The sequence below is a fragment of the Balaenoptera physalus genome (assembly GCF_965194825.1).
Source record: "Balaenoptera physalus genome assembly, chromosome: 3".
In the NCBI taxonomy this organism is placed as follows: domain Eukaryota; kingdom Metazoa; phylum Chordata; class Mammalia; order Artiodactyla; family Balaenopteridae; genus Balaenoptera; species Balaenoptera physalus.
In genome coordinates this window covers 7,398,143-7,414,487 of record NC_138890.1, presented here as the reverse complement: position 1 = coordinate 7,414,487, position 16,345 = coordinate 7,398,143, and the positions used below count along the sequence as shown (strand labels likewise).

Genomic DNA, 16,345 nt, shown 5'->3' with positions numbered 1-16,345 from the left:
GTGACCGGCTGGAAGGGCTGGAGGAAGGATGTTCCAGGCAGGCTGATCCCCAAGTGCCAAGGTCTTGAAGTGTGTGAGGAACTGGGGGGAAGTCAGTGGGGCTGGAAGGGAGTATGGCAGAGGAATAGCAGAGGTGTAAGGAGGAAAGACTGTGCAAGGCCTTGTGGGTTTTGAAGGCCTTGTAGTTAGGGTTTGGACCTTAACTCTGAGCCACATATGGAGCCATGGGAGGGTCTGGAGCAGGAAGAGGGCTGTGATCTCGTGGGATCTTGTGTACGAGGTGGCATGAGTTGGGGGTGCTGGGGCCTGAGACCCGTGGCAGGAAGAGCCCCCCTCCACCCTGCAGGGCCCGTGGGAGGTGAGATTGCCGCCTGGGAGGTGAGAAGCAGCCACTTTCCCACCCTGGGGTGTGGCTTCCCCTTTGCAGAATGGGGTCATCTATGGAGCACATGATGTGTGCCAGGCATGGCCCTGCCACGTCTGGGGAATCTTCAGGGCTCATCCCAGCGGGCTTGGTCGCGGGAGGCTGTGGAGCTCTGGCACCCAAACCTTAAGGCGCCCCCCCCCTTCGCGGGCCCCACTGGCTGCGCTGTCCCTGTGTGTGATCTGTCGGAGCAGGCAGGAGTGGTTCTATTTGGAGCCACGGGGATTCCCTAAGAGGCTACACGGGGATGCGACCCAGCCTGGGTGTCCCACGCGGTCCCTTCCCTGGGGGCACACCTCCGATCCATCCCCAACCTCTGGCTCATGGTCCCTGGGACGCCCTCACCCCACCCGTGACCGGCAAAGCCTGAGGCAGCCGGTGCAAAGGGCACAGTCCCGGTGAAGGTCGCGGCAGCCAGGCCCAGCCCCCCTTCCCGGCTGTGGCCTCTGGTAGGACGGAGCTTCCCAGCCTGGAGGCTCCTGGGAACTGGGGGTGCGGGCTGCGGGGCCAGCTGGGACTGGCCCGTCAGAGGAGCGGAGGCCTGGGAGAGACGTGGGAGAGGCACAAACAGAGAAAGACGGAGACGCGACTGAGAGAGACACACACAGAGACGGGGAGGGACAGAGATGGAGAGACCCTGAGAGAACAGAAGAGAGACACACAGAGAGAAAGTGAGGGAGACAGTCATTCATTCATTCACTCACTCAGCGGCTGCTTACTGAGCACAGGCCGTGTCCAGGCAGAGCCCACGACAGAACGCGAATTCCTACCCCTGTGCGGCTGACTGGAGGGGACACAGTCCAGAAACATGACAACCGCGTAAATCACGTTGTCGGGAGTGATAAGGGTGAGAGAGACGGGGTGGGGGAAGCGGGAGAACCAGGGGGACTTACGAGCCAGCTTCTCCTTATCTGGGGAGGAAGAGGTTCCCACCAGAATCTTGACCGCGCCTGCCCCTCCCCCACTCGCCCCAAACCGGGGGTGGGAGCGGGGAAATGGGGTGGGGCCTGAGCCCGGAGGCCGACGGGACCTAGCTGCTGGGGGGAGGGGATTGAGGCTACCGCTGCCGAAGACCCCTCCTGACCCGGGTTGCCGGGGTCCCTCCGCCGGCGGGACGTCCTTGGGGTGCAGCCCAGGAGGTTCAGTTGGAAGGTAGGTGGACTATAGGGAGGGACCAGTGCCCAGAGGACAGGGAGGACCCCTTTACTTCGGTGGGGGTGGGGGCGGGGGCGGGGGGAGAGGCTCGGGTTGCGGCCGCCCCGGCTGAAGAACCCTCCCCTCCTCATGTCTCCGGGTCCTCCCACCGCGACGGAGCGTCCCTGGGAGAGCAGCCCAGGCCCGGAGCGGGGAGCTGAGGGCTCGCCTGTGCCAGTCGCCACCAGGGCGCGTTCCGGTGCCGCGGCGAGTGGCACAGGCTGGCAGACACGGGCTGGGAGCCCGGGCCCCAAGGGGAGGGGGCAACTGCTTGCGACCGCCGGCGCTCGGCCTTGCGGGCCCGCCCCCTCGCCTGTCAGCTCCAGCCGCGCCCCCCGAACAGAGGCAGCTCACTCAGCTCCAGGCCGCTCGACTGCTGAGCGCACACCACCTGGGCGCAGGGGTGAGTGTACAGCACAGGGTCCTTTCGCGTGCGGGGCTCGGCCTGGCCCAGAGGGTGTTGCCCTTGTCACTACCCTTGTCCCCTTGCTTGGGTTCCTTGGCCTTTCCCGAAGGCCTCTCGGCAGGGGAAAACCGGCGACTTCAGGACTGGATGCGGGACCCTGGATGGGGGTGTGTGGGGGGCGCCCGGAATCCCCTGGCCTCGCTCCCTCCCAGCCACGCCACTGCAAGTTTCACTACCTCACTCCTGCCTCCAGGCAAGACGAGGCGAGGCGGGCGGTGCACAGGGTGTGAGCCTCTATGCAGTGTCCCCAGCGGAGCGAATGTAACCTGTATCTGCGTGTATTTGATGTCCCCTTCCCCCCAGCGTGGCTGAGTCCGTGACTCCCTGTGAGTCTGTATTTGTGCCTGGTTCCCTGTGTGCAGCTGAAGCTGTCTGGGATGCATTTGTTTCTGCCATGTCCAACTAAGTCCGTTCCCCTCCCTAGGCCTTGGTTTTCTCATCTGTTAAGTGGGACTCCCGTGACTGTGTGACTGCTTCTGCGTGGATGTGTTTGTGTGGGAGCGTGAAAACCTTTGTGCCTGCTTCTATGCGAGGTACTTTGTTTGAGCCTCAGCTTCCTCGCCTGTAAATTGGGGATGAGGGGATTATAGCGTGCAGTCACAGGTGGGAGGTATTATTATACTTTAATGACATATATGCATTTCTGCAAGAGTCTGTGAGATGTGGATCCTGTCTGCTGCCCTCAGGCTCTGCCTCTGCAAAGTGCGTGGATAGGCTCAGCTTTCTCCCTGAGGTTTTGTGGCGGATGAAGGGGGGTTCGCAGGAAAAAGCCCTGTGTGCAGCGAGGTGTGCAGATTGTGGGGCTCTGGGTTCCAGGCTGGGTGTGGGTGGAGTTTGTGAAATTGTGGCCTGTGAGACTAGGCATAAGATCCCGTCTGCGTGTGGCGGAATTTGTATATCTTTGCCTGTGTCTCTCTGTCCATGTGTGAATGTGCATTCGTGTTTCCCTGATGGGGTGTAACTGCGCATTTTGCCCTAGTTTGTGACTATCTGTGCACATGTCCTTGTCGGTGTATCACTGTATTTGTGTGTCACTTTCTGTGTGTGGCTATTTTTGTCTGTTTATGATTAATATGCCTCTGGATGTCCCTGCTGTGTGTGAATTATTAGTGTACCTTTCCTGTGGGACTGTGTGTTACCCTGTCCCCTTGTGATGTTATTTGTGTGTCTTTGTGTCGGCCTGTCTCCATGGACACCCCCCTGCCATCCCAAACTCCCTCTGGGCCCAGGAGTGCGTGTGGGGTAGGGAGTAGGGGGTTAGGGCCCCCTTCGCAGGTGAGGCCCCGCCCGTGCCCGCCTCCGCAGGCCGCGGGGATGGTGCACGCCAGGCCTGACATTGCACCCAACCTCCCCGCAGTCTTGGGGCGGGCAGCCCATGGAGCCGGGGCTGCTGCGGCCAGCGCCAGTGAGCGAGGTCATCGTCCTGCATTACAACTACACCGGGAAGCTCCGCGGTGCGCGCTACCAGCCCGGCGCGGGGCTGCGCGCCGACGCCGTCGTGTGCCTGGCCGTGTGCGCGCTCATCGTACTCGAGAACTTAGCCGTGCTGATCGTGCTCGGACGCCACCCGCGCTTCCATGCGCCTATGTTCCTGCTCCTGGGTAGCCTCACGCTGTCCGACCTGCTGGCGGGCGCCGCCTATGCAGCCAACATCCTGCTGTCGGGGCCTCTCACGCTGCGCCTGTCGCCCGCGCTCTGGTTCGCTCGTGAGGGTGGCGTCTTCGTGGCGCTCGCCGCGTCCGTGCTGAGCCTCTTGGCCATCGCGCTCGAGCGCCTCCTCACCATGGAGCGCAGGGGACCCGCTCCCGCCGCCCGTCGGGGGCGCACGCTGGCGCTGGCGGCCGCCGCCTGGGGCGTGTCGCTGCTCCTTGGGCTACTGCCCGCGCTCGGCTGGAATTGTCTGGGCCGTCTGGACGCCTGCTCCACGGTCCTGCCGCTCTACGCCAAGGCCTACGTGCTCTTCTGCGTGCTCGCCTTTGTTGGCATCCTGGCTGCCATCTGCGCACTCTACGCGAGGATCTACTGCCAAGTGCGCTCCAAAGCGCGACGCCTGGGAACCCGCCCCGGGGCTGGCGAGGGCGCCTCGACCCGCGCACGCCGCACGCCGCGCTCGTTGGCGCTGTTGCGCACGCTCAGCGTGGTGCTCCTGGCCTTCGTGGCTTGTTGGGGACCACTCTTCCTGCTGCTTTTGCTGGACGTGGCGTGCCCGGCGCGCGCCTGTCCTGTGCTCCTGAAGGCGGACCCCTTCCTGGGCCTGGCCATGGCCAACTCGCTTCTGAACCCCATCATCTACACGTTCACCAACCGCGACATGCGCCAAGCGCTCCTGCGCCTCCTCTGCTGCGGCCGCCGCTGGTGCAGCCTAGGCCCGGGTGCCTCCCAGCCGTCGGGGAGCGCCCCTGGGGCTTCGGGTGGCCTGCAGCGCTGGCTGCCTCCTGGCCTGGATGGCAGCTCCAGCCACTCTGAGCGCTCGTCACCCCAGCGGGACGGGCTGGACGCCAGCGGCTCGACCGGCAGCCCTGGCGCGCTCACAGCCGCCTGGACCCTGGTACCCCCGCCAGCCGCAGAGTGACGCCCTTTGGTCCGCCATTGGCCTCCCTAAGAGTCTTTCGCAGACTTTCTTGCTAAATAAAGGAATTTATAGGAAAAGCAGCTGAGGATGGTGGAGGAAGAAAAGACGCAGGAGAATGTATTTTATTGACGCTGAACCCCACGGCAATGAACAAAACAGACAAAAATCCCTTCCCTTGTGGAATTGATGTTCTGGTGGCGGACATAGACAATAATGGAATGAAGAGGTATGGAGATAATTCCAGTGACAATACAGTGATGCGATGGTGGTCAGGGGATGCCTCTCTGCAGAGATGGTGACATGTGATGTGAGATGGACTGTCCTGGGAACTTCTGAAGGAAGATCATTTCAGGGTGGGGCTGCAAAGGCCCTGAGCCTAGAATATGCCTGTGTGTTCTCTGAAAAGCACATATGTCAATGTGGCTGGAGCGGAGAATGGAGAGGGAGAGTGGGAGGAAACAAAGGCAGGGAAATAATGGGACAGATGGGGCAGGGACTTATGAGCCCAGGGGAGGACTTTCTTTTGCTCTGAGTGAAGGGGGATTCATGGAGGGTTCTAGGCAGAGGAGGGACTTAATCTGGCTCACGTGTTTACAGATGCCTCTGGTCTCTGTGGAGGGCGAAGCTAGGAGAACAAGGTGATGGTGACTGCACTGGCCTAGGGGAGTGATGATAAGGAATCAGACCATGTGGATTCTCCATGGATTTGGGAGGTATTGGACAGAATTCCGGAGGAAATTGGGTGTGGGGGAGAAAGGAGTCAAGGACAGCTCTTCACTTCAGAGGAGGAACCAAAGACAGGGCACCCTAAAATTTGACTCTAGGAGACGCAGCCAATTCCTATCTGAAACAAGATTTCTTTGAATGTGGTGTCAGATCCTTCATAAAGAATAAAAATACAATCGAATAATAAAAGTGATTACAGTTTATTGTGCCTGGATAGCTGCCCCATAGTGCTAGGCCCAGGACAGGCCTTTTTCTCACCCTTACTGCTACCTTTCAAGGTAGGTTTCCTCACCCCCATTTGACAGATGAGGAAACTCCAAGAACTAAGTACCTTGTCCCAGTGTCTGAGCCAGGATACTAGACCAGGTGGTCAGGCTCCGAGGTCCGAGGAGGCGCAGGCTTGATGTCTGGCCCCTCTGGAGGGGTCTGTTAAGGCCAAGCAGACACTCCCTCCTTCAACGGTCTGCATTTTCGGCCAGGGGCGATCCTAGGGCCCCGTTTGTGCCCATAAAAGGCTCCAGGAGCGGAGGCCGCGTCTCCCAGCTGTCCCTGGCCCCCAGGTGTCCCCAGGCGTATTCCTAACCTCTAGTGCAGAGGGGCTGGCGGGAGAGGGGCGGGGTGGGTGTGGGGAAAGGACTGGGGGCTTTGGGCTCAGATTGCGGCACGCCGCCTGCCGGGAAACAGCGGAACTGCAGGCAGCCGTAAAGATCGCGGTGTGTTTTGCGGCGGGGTCGGGGGGGGGGGGCGGGGGGAGGCGGTCACTGACCCAGCCTGGGGACCTGAGTCTCCGTGGGCCACTCTCAGGCCATCACTGCAGACCGTACGCACGGGGAAACAACCTACTTCCTGGAACACAAACACACTCAAACCTGGGGTCGCATCCCAGGGCACTTCGAGAACTGGACCCAATCTCCCACCTGGCCTGGTTCCCCTATCCCCAGGCTCCTGTAATCTTCCAGGGCAACCTGAGACACCCCACCCCATTGTTCAGTTGTGTGATGGTGTGATGGCAGACGAGTTATTCACTTGTTCACATCTTACAAAATTCAAAAAGCACCAGTTCCCCCTCCTGGATGCATACACTATTGGGAAACTTCCAGAGCTATTCTGTGGATAAATGAGCTGAAATGTAAATACATCTTCTCTCGTTTTACACTTTAGCACTGCTCTCCACCTTGCTTTGATCACTTAATAGTATATCTTGGAAACTGTTGCACATCTAGATTTTGTACTGTGTTAATTGGCTCTGGCTGCCATAACAAATACCATAGCCTAGGTGGCTTAAACAGCCAAAATTTATTTCTCACAGTTCTGGAGGCTGGAAGTCCAAGATCAAGGTGTCGGCATGGTTGGGTTCTGGTGAGAGCTCTCTTGCTGGCTTGTAGACAGCTGCCTTCTGGCTGTGTCCTCACATGGTGGAGAAAGAGAGCAAGCTCCCTGGTGTCTCCTCTGATAAGGGCACTAATGCCATCATGAGGGCCCCACCCTCATGTCCTCATCTAAACCTAATTACCTTCCTAAATCCCCATCTCCAAATACCATCACCTTGGGGGTTAGGGCTTCAAAATATGATGATGGTGGGGGGGGGCACAATTCAGTTCATAGAACTTATTTTTTTCCACATTAAAAAAAATTGAGGTAAACATGTCTTGCTTCTTTTCACTGGCTGCATGGTATTTCACAGCATAGACATACCACCACTTATTATACCAGGGCCCTAGGGAGGGACACGTGTTGAGTCCAACACCTTGCCTTTATACACAGTGTGGCAATAAACATCTGTGTACATACATCCTCCTGCACCTGTGCCAGTGTACCTTGGATAAATTTCTACACGTGGCACTGCTGGGTCACAGGGCTTGTAGATGTTATTTTGAGATACCGGAGGTTTCTTTCGGCCTGTGGAGGAGGGTGCGGGTTTCCCCACAGTCTCAGTCACTCCCTATACAGTATTTGCCGGCTATGCTATTGCGCCCCCTCTGGAGCTACCCAGAACTGCAGCTTCACGCAACTGGAATGGGAGGAGGGGGGAGGAACCCCACTCCAGCCTCGGACACTGGATTAATCCCAGACCCTGGGCAGGGAGGCTGAATCTTCCCGGTTCACCCCGGAAGCGGGTGTAATCCTTTCTTAGACCAACATCTGTTCAGCCTAGTGTTTCATATAGATGGACTCTTTTTAAAAAACTTAAATACATTTACTTAAAAACTAACTTTATATCACAAACAGCAAACTCAGTATCACTTGCCATGAAAAATAACAATCCATATTTATTAGGCCCTAGCGTTCTCATTTAGTTCTCCCGATAACCTAGCAGGTATTAACATTTTACAGGGAGGAAACTGAAGCATGGAGAGGTTAAATTATGGGCCCACCAGCACAGAGATAGAGAGTGGCAGAGCCGTTGTTCGAATGCCCGACCGCGAGCTCCACGCGCCTCCAGACTGGAGATAAAAAATAAAGACAATGCAAATCCAAGTAGGCAGACAATTCTGGCTGGATCCTGAGGCCGCCTTAATGTGAGGCCTGCACTGTGTGGAGTTAAAGGGAGAACAGGTCGTGGAGAGCAGACCTGCGCTGACACGACGAAACCCGGCGGATGGAAGGGGCTGCGAAGGAGGGACGGGCCGGGTGGGCTTGGCCGTGCGCCCTCGCCCGACGCCCCATTCCTCGCTCACGAGCGCCGGGCAGCTGCGGGAAGGGCGGGGAATCGCGACTCCTTCCCCGCTGCGCCCTCTCCCCGCCTCCTTCCCGGGCGTCCCGAGGCTGCCCCCCATTCGACGGCCGCAATCCCGCAGGCCCCGCCGCCCCGAAGCCGAGGCCCCCCCAGACGGCGGAAGCGCCCGCGGGACCCTGACAGTGAAGGTTAGGCGGGAGCCGCGCCCGACCGGGCCACGGCCCCTCGGGCTTCCCGGAAGCTCGGTGCGCGTGTGGCACCACCGTCCCCGGAGCCACCGCCGCGCCCCTGGCATCCCCACCCCGCGGCGAGAGCAGCGGAGGCTACGCAGAGACGCAGGTGAGCGCGCCGGCGGCGGCAGCGGCGGGGAGGGGTGTCCACTGATCCCTGGTGCGGGGAAGCGCTGGGCCTCGAACCTGGGGCTCTGATTCTCCGCGGCTCCGACCACGCGGCTGGCTGCGCTGCGGTCCTTGGTCCCGCCGCAATGACCGGCGCTGTGGTCGCCGCGCTGGGGCTGCGCAACAGGGCGACAGCTAGCGTGGGCGGGGGAGGGGGAGCGGCCCCGCCGCGGGAGGCCTGGGGCCGCGAGGACTTTTATTCTGACACGGCCGGCGCCCGGCTCTGCTTAGTCATGGTGACCTGCGCGCGTTCCGCGCCTCCCCCCTGCGCACTGCGATGGAGGCGCCCGGGCCTGGGCGACGGAGGCGGAGCCCGAGCGCGGCCATGGCGGGGTGAGTGGGGCGGCCTGCGCCCGGGCTGAGGGCGCCGCGGGCCGTGAGCGCCCTGCGGCCGTGCCCGGGGGCCGGAGAACCGGGAGATGCGGGCCCGGTCTCGGGGTTTCCGCGGCTCCGCGGAGGGCCAGGAGGGCGCGGCTCGAGTCCTATCCTTTTGTTGGACGGCGCGACTCGCGGGGTGGCCCGGGAGCGACGCAAGCCGAGCGAGAGGTCCAGGGAGCGCCCCTCGGACGGAGGCCCGGGGACCCCGGGGCGTTGGGGGGCTTGGTCTGTGCCCCGGGGCTGGCAGTGGAGAGGCCGCGGCGGGGTTACTTCCTCCCTTCTCCAGGCCTTGGCGGCTCAGGCGTGACATGCGCAGTCCCCCACTTACCGCTTCTTGGGGGGAAGCGCTCGGTGCCCAGGGGGCACCGTTGACCCATTGGCCAAAGACCGAGAGGCAGGCTTGGGCCTCGGCTGGGGAGAGGCGGCCAAGCGGCATCCAGGGCCCGGTGGAGGAGGGTGCTCTGGCAGGGACAGTGGAGTGGGCAGTCAGCCAGCCACAGCTTACTGACTCCTGCGGGGTGCCAGGCCCCAGGCAGGATGCAGGGGAGGCACATGAGAGGGTGGGCATAACCCTGACCTACACAGGTCTACCTGCCCTCTGAAGCCTGGGGCTCAGGGCCAGAGGGACAGGCCATCTTTCAACAAGCAAGCAAAGGAGCTCCTTTCCATTGCTGACAAGTGCTGTGATGGAAATAAAACAGGGAGGAGGTGACTCTGAGTCGAGCCCAGAGAAAGATAAGATGAAGAACCCAGGGAGCCTCTTGCAGATCCACCACCCGCCCCCCCACTCCCCGCAGGACTTTTCAAAACATAACTCATGCTCTGGCCCTCCAGACTCCACAGGGTTCACCGAAAGCCTCCCTTCACTAGTCAGTCTCTCTCATTACACTCCTCCCTGATTCTCTAGATTGTCTCTCATCATTCTGCCTCTGAGCCTTTGCACTTGCTGTTCCCTCTGCCTGGAAAACTAACTCCCACCCCCAGCTTCTTCATACGTTCACCCTTCTGGTCTCAGCTCCAACAGAGGCCTGGACTACTTGATTTTAAAAAAACTGCCCCCACATCACACTGTCCCAATGCTGTTGTCATTTTCTTCATAACCCCAGTTTCTGCTCCAGTCTTGCTTATTTTACTTACGGCCCTTCCCTCCTCAGTGTCAGCTCCAGCGGGACACAGTGCATGCCTGTCTTGCTCACTGCTGTGTCCCCGGTGCCTAGAACAGTGCCTGGCACACAGTAGGTGCTCAATAAATGTTGGTGAGGTGAATGAAGGAGTGAGTTGGACATGTCCTAGGAAGGGAGGGGCCACCAGAGAGCTGGAACAGAATGAGCAAAGGGCAGAGGTGGACAGGAGCTGACTGTGAAGGGCTTTGCAAGCCACTGAAGAGTTTGGTTTTGTTCTTCATGCCACAGGGAGTTGTAGGGGGATTCTGAGCAGGGGAGGGTCACCATCTGACCTATGATTTAGGATGGACCCTTGGGCTGTTGAGGCCATGGGGCAGTTAGGGAGCGCAAATGCACAATGCTTCACCTGTGCTTAGGAGGGAAAACTGGTCTAGGAGTTACTTTATCTTAGGAAAGAAGGCCTGGCCCCAGGCCCTCCCCCCAGCCCTGTGCTCTCCCTCCTCCAGGCCCCTGAGTGCCAGTGGTGGTGTTGTCCCTTGTCACCTGGAACCCCATGCAGCTGGAACCCGGGCCTAGTGGGGCTGGGGCCCACACCCAATTCCTGCCCCTGAGGTCACAGCGCCCTGAGGGGGCAGGGGACACGGTGATGTACGCCTCCACCGAGTGCAAGGCCGAGGTGACGCCCTCCCAGCACGGCAACCGCACCTTTAGCTACACCCTGGAGGATCACACCAAGCAGGCCTTCGGCATCATGAACGAACTGCGGCTCAGCCAGCAGCTGTGTGATGTCACACTGCAGGTCAAGTACCAGGATGCACCAGCCGCCCAGTTCATGGCCCACAAAGTGGTGCTGGCCTCATCCAGCCCCGTCTTCAAGGCCATGTTCACCAATGGGCTGCGGGAGCAGGGCATGGAGGTGGTGTCCATTGAGGGCATCCACCCCAAGGTCATGGAGCGCCTCATTGAGTTCGCCTACACGGCCTCCATCTCCATGGGTGAGAAGTGTGTGCTCCATGTCATGAACGGTGCCGTCATGTACCAGATTGACAGCGTGGTCCGCGCCTGCAGCGACTTCCTGGTGCAGCAGCTGGATCCCAGCAACGCCATTGGCATCGCCAACTTCGCCGAGCAGATCGGCTGTACCGAGCTGCACCAGCGTGCCCGAGAGTACATCTACATGCACTTTGGGGAGGTGAGCAAAGGGAGGGGACGTGGAGCAAGGGCTTGGGAACAGACAGGTGGTCATCACTGTCTCCCCTTAAGATGTGAAGGGTCAAGGCAAGGAGCTGGAGAAAAATGGGGTTCTGGTTTCCTAGTCTACATATCTGGGGCAACTCTGGGAAACAACGAGGAAAGTGAGGGCTTCATGGGTTTCTGGGCTCCCTGGTCTCTCTGGGGTTAAAGGTGGGGATAGGGTGCAGTGACTATGTTGCCAATTCCACTCTGGTGTGCTGAGCAGGGCCTGACCTTTTAGTCAGTCAGCCAGTATTTATTGAACACCCATGACATGCTGTTGACTGCAAGTATGACCCTTACACATGTTTTCTTTGGTCCACGAAGTGTTGTTCTTGCACTATTCTTTGTTTCGTTTTCGTTTTTAAGTGGAGGAAGTTGTGAATAGAGAAAATAAGTGCTTGTTGAGCACTTGCTGTGAGCTAGCCCCTGTTCTAAGTGATTTTCATCCTTTAAATCACTGAATCTTCCCAGCTCTCCTAGGAGGAGGTATGCTTTGGAATGTCTTCTTGGAAGTTTTCAAAGTCATCCTCCAGTGGCTGGGACCAGCTGGGGTGGACACTACCCTGATCGCCACTCCTCTTCTTCTCTACCACCTTGGGGGTTGACCAGATGCCCCAAGAAGCTCTGGCATTAGTCCTAAGGCCTGTGGCTTCCAGGAAGGTGGTCCAAGAGCAAGGCTCTCCCACTGACCTGCACAGCATTGGTTTCAAGGGGTTGCATGGGCTTGGGGGTACCAGAAAATTGGTAACCCGCTTATGTGGAGTGACTGAAATTATTTATATAGACCAGTGCCTGGCAAGAAATATTTACCCTAGGAGTAGCCCTGCTATGAGATAGCTACTAATTTAATCCCCTTTTTATAGAGGAAGAAAACCAAGACCTGGAATGTTTCAGGTCTTTGCCCAAAGTCACACAGTTAGAAAGTAATGGGCCGAAATTGCAACTCAGGCTGTTTTCTTCGAGGCTGAACTTTTTTTTCTTTCTAGAATATTCTATTGCTATTGCCTTTGTAGTCTGTCTGCTATTTTGAAAAGTAATTTCCTTAAAAGAAAAGGGTAATGTTCTTATAGTTCAAATACAAAATCATACAAAAACGTACATGATACATTGTGTCTTTGCCCATTTACCTGAGTACTTATGCACTACATGCTTGGCTCATGTAATGTAACTCATTTGATCCTCACAAACTGTGAGGTTCATACTGTTCAAATCCCCGTTTCACACCTGAGGAAACTGAGATCGTCAGAGGCAGGTTGAGTGACTTGTCCAAGGTCATAGCACTGTTGAAGGGCGGGCTGCGGGGGTGGGGAGGTGGAGAGAGACATGTAAGTCAGGCCGTCACACAAATGCCCTCTGCAGGTGGCCAAGCAAGAGGAGTTCTTCAACCTGTCCCACTGCCAGCTGGTGACCCTCATCAGCCGGGACGATCTGAACGTGCGCTGCGAGTCCGAGGTCTTCCACGCCTGTATCAACTGGGTCAAGTACGACTGTGAGCAGCGGCGCTTCTACGTGCAGGCGCTGCTGCGGGCTGTGCGCTGCCACTCGCTCACACCCCACTTCCTGCAGATGCAGCTGCAGAAGTGCGAGATCCTGCAGTCGGACTCCCGCTGCAAGGACTACCTGGTGAAGATCTTCCAGGAGCTCACCCTGCACAAGCCCACACAGGTGATGCCCTGCCGGGCGCCCAAGGTGGGCCGGCTCATCTACACGGCCGGCGGTTACTTCCGCCAGTCACTCAGCTACTTGGAGGCCTACAACCCCAGTGATGGCACCTGGCTCCGGTTGGCGGACCTGCAGGTGCCAAGGAGCGGGCTGGCAGGCTGTGTGGTAGGTGGGCTGCTGTATGCCGTGGGTGGCCGGAACAACTCACCCGACGGCAACACCGACTCCAGCGCCCTGGACTGCTACAACCCCATGACCAACCAGTGGTCGCCCTGCGCCTCCATGAGCGTACCTCGAAACCGAATCGGGGTTGGGGTCATCGATGGGCACATCTATGCTGTCGGCGGCTCCCATGGCTGTATCCACCACAACAGTGTGGAGAGGTGAGTGGCGGCGTCTGGAGGGGTGGGCTCCAAGGGTTCCCAAGCCATTGGGATCTGGGGGTTCCCCCTGTTGTTGAGTGCTTTTCTCTGTGCCTTGCCTTCAGGGAGTGGAAGCCTCAAGGTGAAGCTAAACTCCTGGGAGATTTATGGTCATGACCTTGGATGATGTGTCTGGGCCTAGGAACTGTTTACAGGGCCACCACAAATGCACACAGCAACTTTGTGCAGCTTTGGAAAAAGTTCCATCAGTTTGAAATTGTTGTAATATGCTAATTTTGTTAAAACATGACACCTCACTGCCATCTGTCAACAAATTGTTGTAATAAACATATGTATGAGGCCTGTTACATGGTAGGTTCCCCCCTTAGATGTGGTGCCCTTGTGCAGTACACAGTCTGCACAACTGTGCGTGGCGACCCTGTGTTTAGAGGCCAAGTATTTTGGGCTTTTGACTCTCCTATAGCCTAGTCCTCTGCCTTCTTGTTTTCCAGAGGTGTGAGCCAGAATACAGTTCTCACCTGGAACTTGTTAAAACAAACTCCCCGGCCCACCACAGGGGATGCTGGAGATCTGGCATTGGTGGATTTGGAGTGAGGCTGGGGAGTAGGAATTTTAAACAAACACCCCAGAGGCTTCTAATGTACACGGTCTGTGAATAGGATGATGAGATGATGCATCACCCTCAGCAGCCCACTTTCGAGAAAAAAAGGGGCCCTATGAATTATTCCCAGAGCGCAGGCCTGAACTGGAAGTGCCTGGGCCAACTGGGACATGTGGTTACTCCGTCTTTGAGCATCATACTTTGAGAAGAACCATGCCAGGCGGTAGCCTAGTTGTTAGGACTGGGGTTCTGGTGTCCAAGAGAGCTGGATCAGACCCCAGGTCTGCCACTTCCTGGGTGACCATGGGCATGCCATCTCACCTCTCTGTGCCTCCGTCTTGTCATCTGTGAGGTGGGGGATGATAGCAAGGACTCCTTTCCCCACCAGGCTGCGTGGGGCTTTGGTGAGGTAACACACATAACACTCAGCACAGGCAGTGGTATGACGGAGCCATTGGGGTCCAACAGATGTGCATGCGACCTTGAGCAGATGGTGGCTGTGAACCTCAGTTTCCTCATCCGGAAAACGGACCTACTGATAACTTGTGTTTTGGGGAATCCTTGTGAGAATTAAAGAGTTCAAGTGCCTAAAGACGTAGCAGAATATCAGTGGGGGTCAGTGTTCCAGGTCAGCTGTGGTTGCTGTTGTCATTGTTATTATGTCGTTGCAGGTATGAGCCAGAGCGGGATGAGTGGCACTTGGTGGCCCCAATGCTGACGCGAAGGATTGGGGTGGGAGTGGCTGTCCTCAACCGTCTACTCTACGCGGTCGGGGGCTTTGACGGGACGAATCGCCTTAACTCAGCCGAGTGTTACTACCCAGAGAGAAACGAGTGGCGAATGATCACACCCATGAACACCATCCGAAGTGGGGCAGGTGCGCAGGGGCTGCGGGGAGGGGAGAGAAGAGGAACACCCTCCCACCCCTGGGCGTGAAACTCGGCCAGGCCTCCTGTTTCAGCCTTAAACCCCGTGGCACACACGGGAGAGCTAGATTCTGATAGAGTCCATGCTCTTCTCTCCCGGCTTTGTTTCTAAAGGGTCACTCGGGAGAGGGGAGAAGGGGGAGGGGAGGGTCCCCCCGCCCAAGAAGGTGGTGGCTGGGGCCCGCAAGGCCAGGCCCCGGAGTCACCCTCTCTGCGTGGTACCACTTAGGAGTCTGCGTCCTGCACAACTGCATCTATGCTGCGGGGGGCTACGATGGTCAGGACCAGCTGAACAGCGTGGAACGCTACGACGTGGAGACAGAAACGTGGACTTTCGTAGCCCCCATGAAGCATCGGAGAAGCGCTCTGGGAATTACTGTGCACCAGGGAAGAATCTACGTTCTCGGTGAGGCCCTGGGAGTGGGGGCCTGGGTGGAGAAGCCTACCTAACCCCATCTTTTAGGGGCGGGCTCCAATCCTGGCAGGAAGGCATCTTGTGGTTTCTTCTCCTCTTTTTCCCCCTGCCCTCGGAGGGAGCAACAATCCCTTCTGCTCTCCCTGCAGGAGGCTACGACGGCCACACGTTCTTGGACAGCGTGGAGTGTTACGACCCAGACACGGACACCTGGAGCGAGGTGACCTGCATGACATCTGGCCGGAGTGGGGTTGGCGTCGCTGTCACCATGGAGCCCTGCCGGAAGCAGATCGACCAGCAGAACTGTACCTGTTGAGCCACTTTTGTTTCTCGGGCAAAAAAATGTTCCAATCCAGAGTATTGTCGTCTTTGTACAAAAACAGGGACAAAAGAAAAGGCTACAGAGCAAATGCTTGTCCTCCAGGATGGGAGGCTGGGATGCCTCATTGTTAAAATGACAACTCGAAAGAAAAGAAGGCCAGAATGGGAACCCGTGAGCCCATCAGAGTAGTCCCAGGAATGTCCAAGAGAGCCTGCCCGGGAGGTGGGTGCGGGAAGGACGGGCCCCCCGGGGAGAGGCCCCTACACCTGCTACCCCGAGACCAGGCCTGGGTCCCACACCAGCAGCCACCGCCTCCCTTTGGGATGAAAGCAGGTGCCGAGGACAGGCTGGTTTTTGTTCCCTGCATCTTCGTGATTGGTTCTTGGAGGCCTGGGAAGGAGCCAACTGAGGCCTCAGGGGCTGAGGCCCCTCCAGAGGTGTGGACCCCGGGGATGGGCCTGTACATAGAAACCACTGGGTATCGCTGCCCTGGACAGTCATTTTGTTGATAAGTAACCCTGTAACTTTCCATTGAAAATAAAGAACAAACTAACTAGTGTCTTCCACCCGGGCTCTCAGCTGGAGGTCTCGAACCAGTGGGACAGAAAGGACTCTTCTCCTGAAATGCACTCAAGTCTTTGATTTAGGGCTTGGATTTGAAACCAGTTTGTTATCTCGGCCCGTTGAATTTTGATATGTAGGTTATCTTTCTCCCCATGGGCAAGCCACACAGGGCTCACTTTGTCTATCACTTTTAGCTGCTTTGCAGACAGTGACCCAACTCCTTGACTCATCTCCTAGGGCTCCCTGAGGTTAACTGCACATGCGAACAGTTTATATT

General features: G+C 57.8%; 2 protein-coding genes across 4 annotated transcripts; both read left to right on the top strand.

The window, feature by feature from the left end:
* Positions 1-1,886: 1,886 nt before the first annotated feature.
* On the top strand, positions 1,887-5,416 carry S1PR5 (sphingosine-1-phosphate receptor 5). The gene is made up of 2 exons (XM_082456085.1): positions 1,887-2,021; positions 3,442-5,416. Exon 2 carries the CDS (start codon positions 3,460-3,462, stop codon positions 4,654-4,656), a length of 1,197 nt encoding a protein of 398 aa, XP_082312211.1. The 5' UTR covers positions 1,887-2,021; positions 3,442-3,459; the 3' UTR covers positions 4,657-5,416.
* Positions 5,417-7,631: 2,215 nt separating this feature from the next.
* Positions 7,632-16,070, top strand: KEAP1 (kelch like ECH associated protein 1). 3 transcript variants are annotated; one of them, XM_082456084.1, is made up of 6 exons: positions 7,632-8,398; positions 10,466-11,151; positions 12,555-13,240; positions 14,513-14,718; positions 14,997-15,173; positions 15,332-16,070. In XM_082456084.1, exons 2-6 carry the CDS (start codon positions 10,513-10,515, stop codon positions 15,496-15,498), a joined length of 1,875 nt encoding a protein of 624 aa, XP_082312210.1. In that variant the 5' UTR covers positions 7,632-8,398; positions 10,466-10,512; the 3' UTR covers positions 15,499-16,070. The 3 variants fall into 3 exon arrangements, with proteins under 3 accessions (XP_082312210.1, XP_082312208.1, XP_082312209.1); XM_082456082.1 differs by lacking the exon at positions 7,632-8,398 and adding an exon at positions 8,689-8,790; XM_082456083.1 differs by lacking the exon at positions 7,632-8,398 and having other exon boundaries at positions 8,797-11,151.
* The last annotated feature ends 275 nt before the right edge of the window (positions 16,071-16,345 follow it).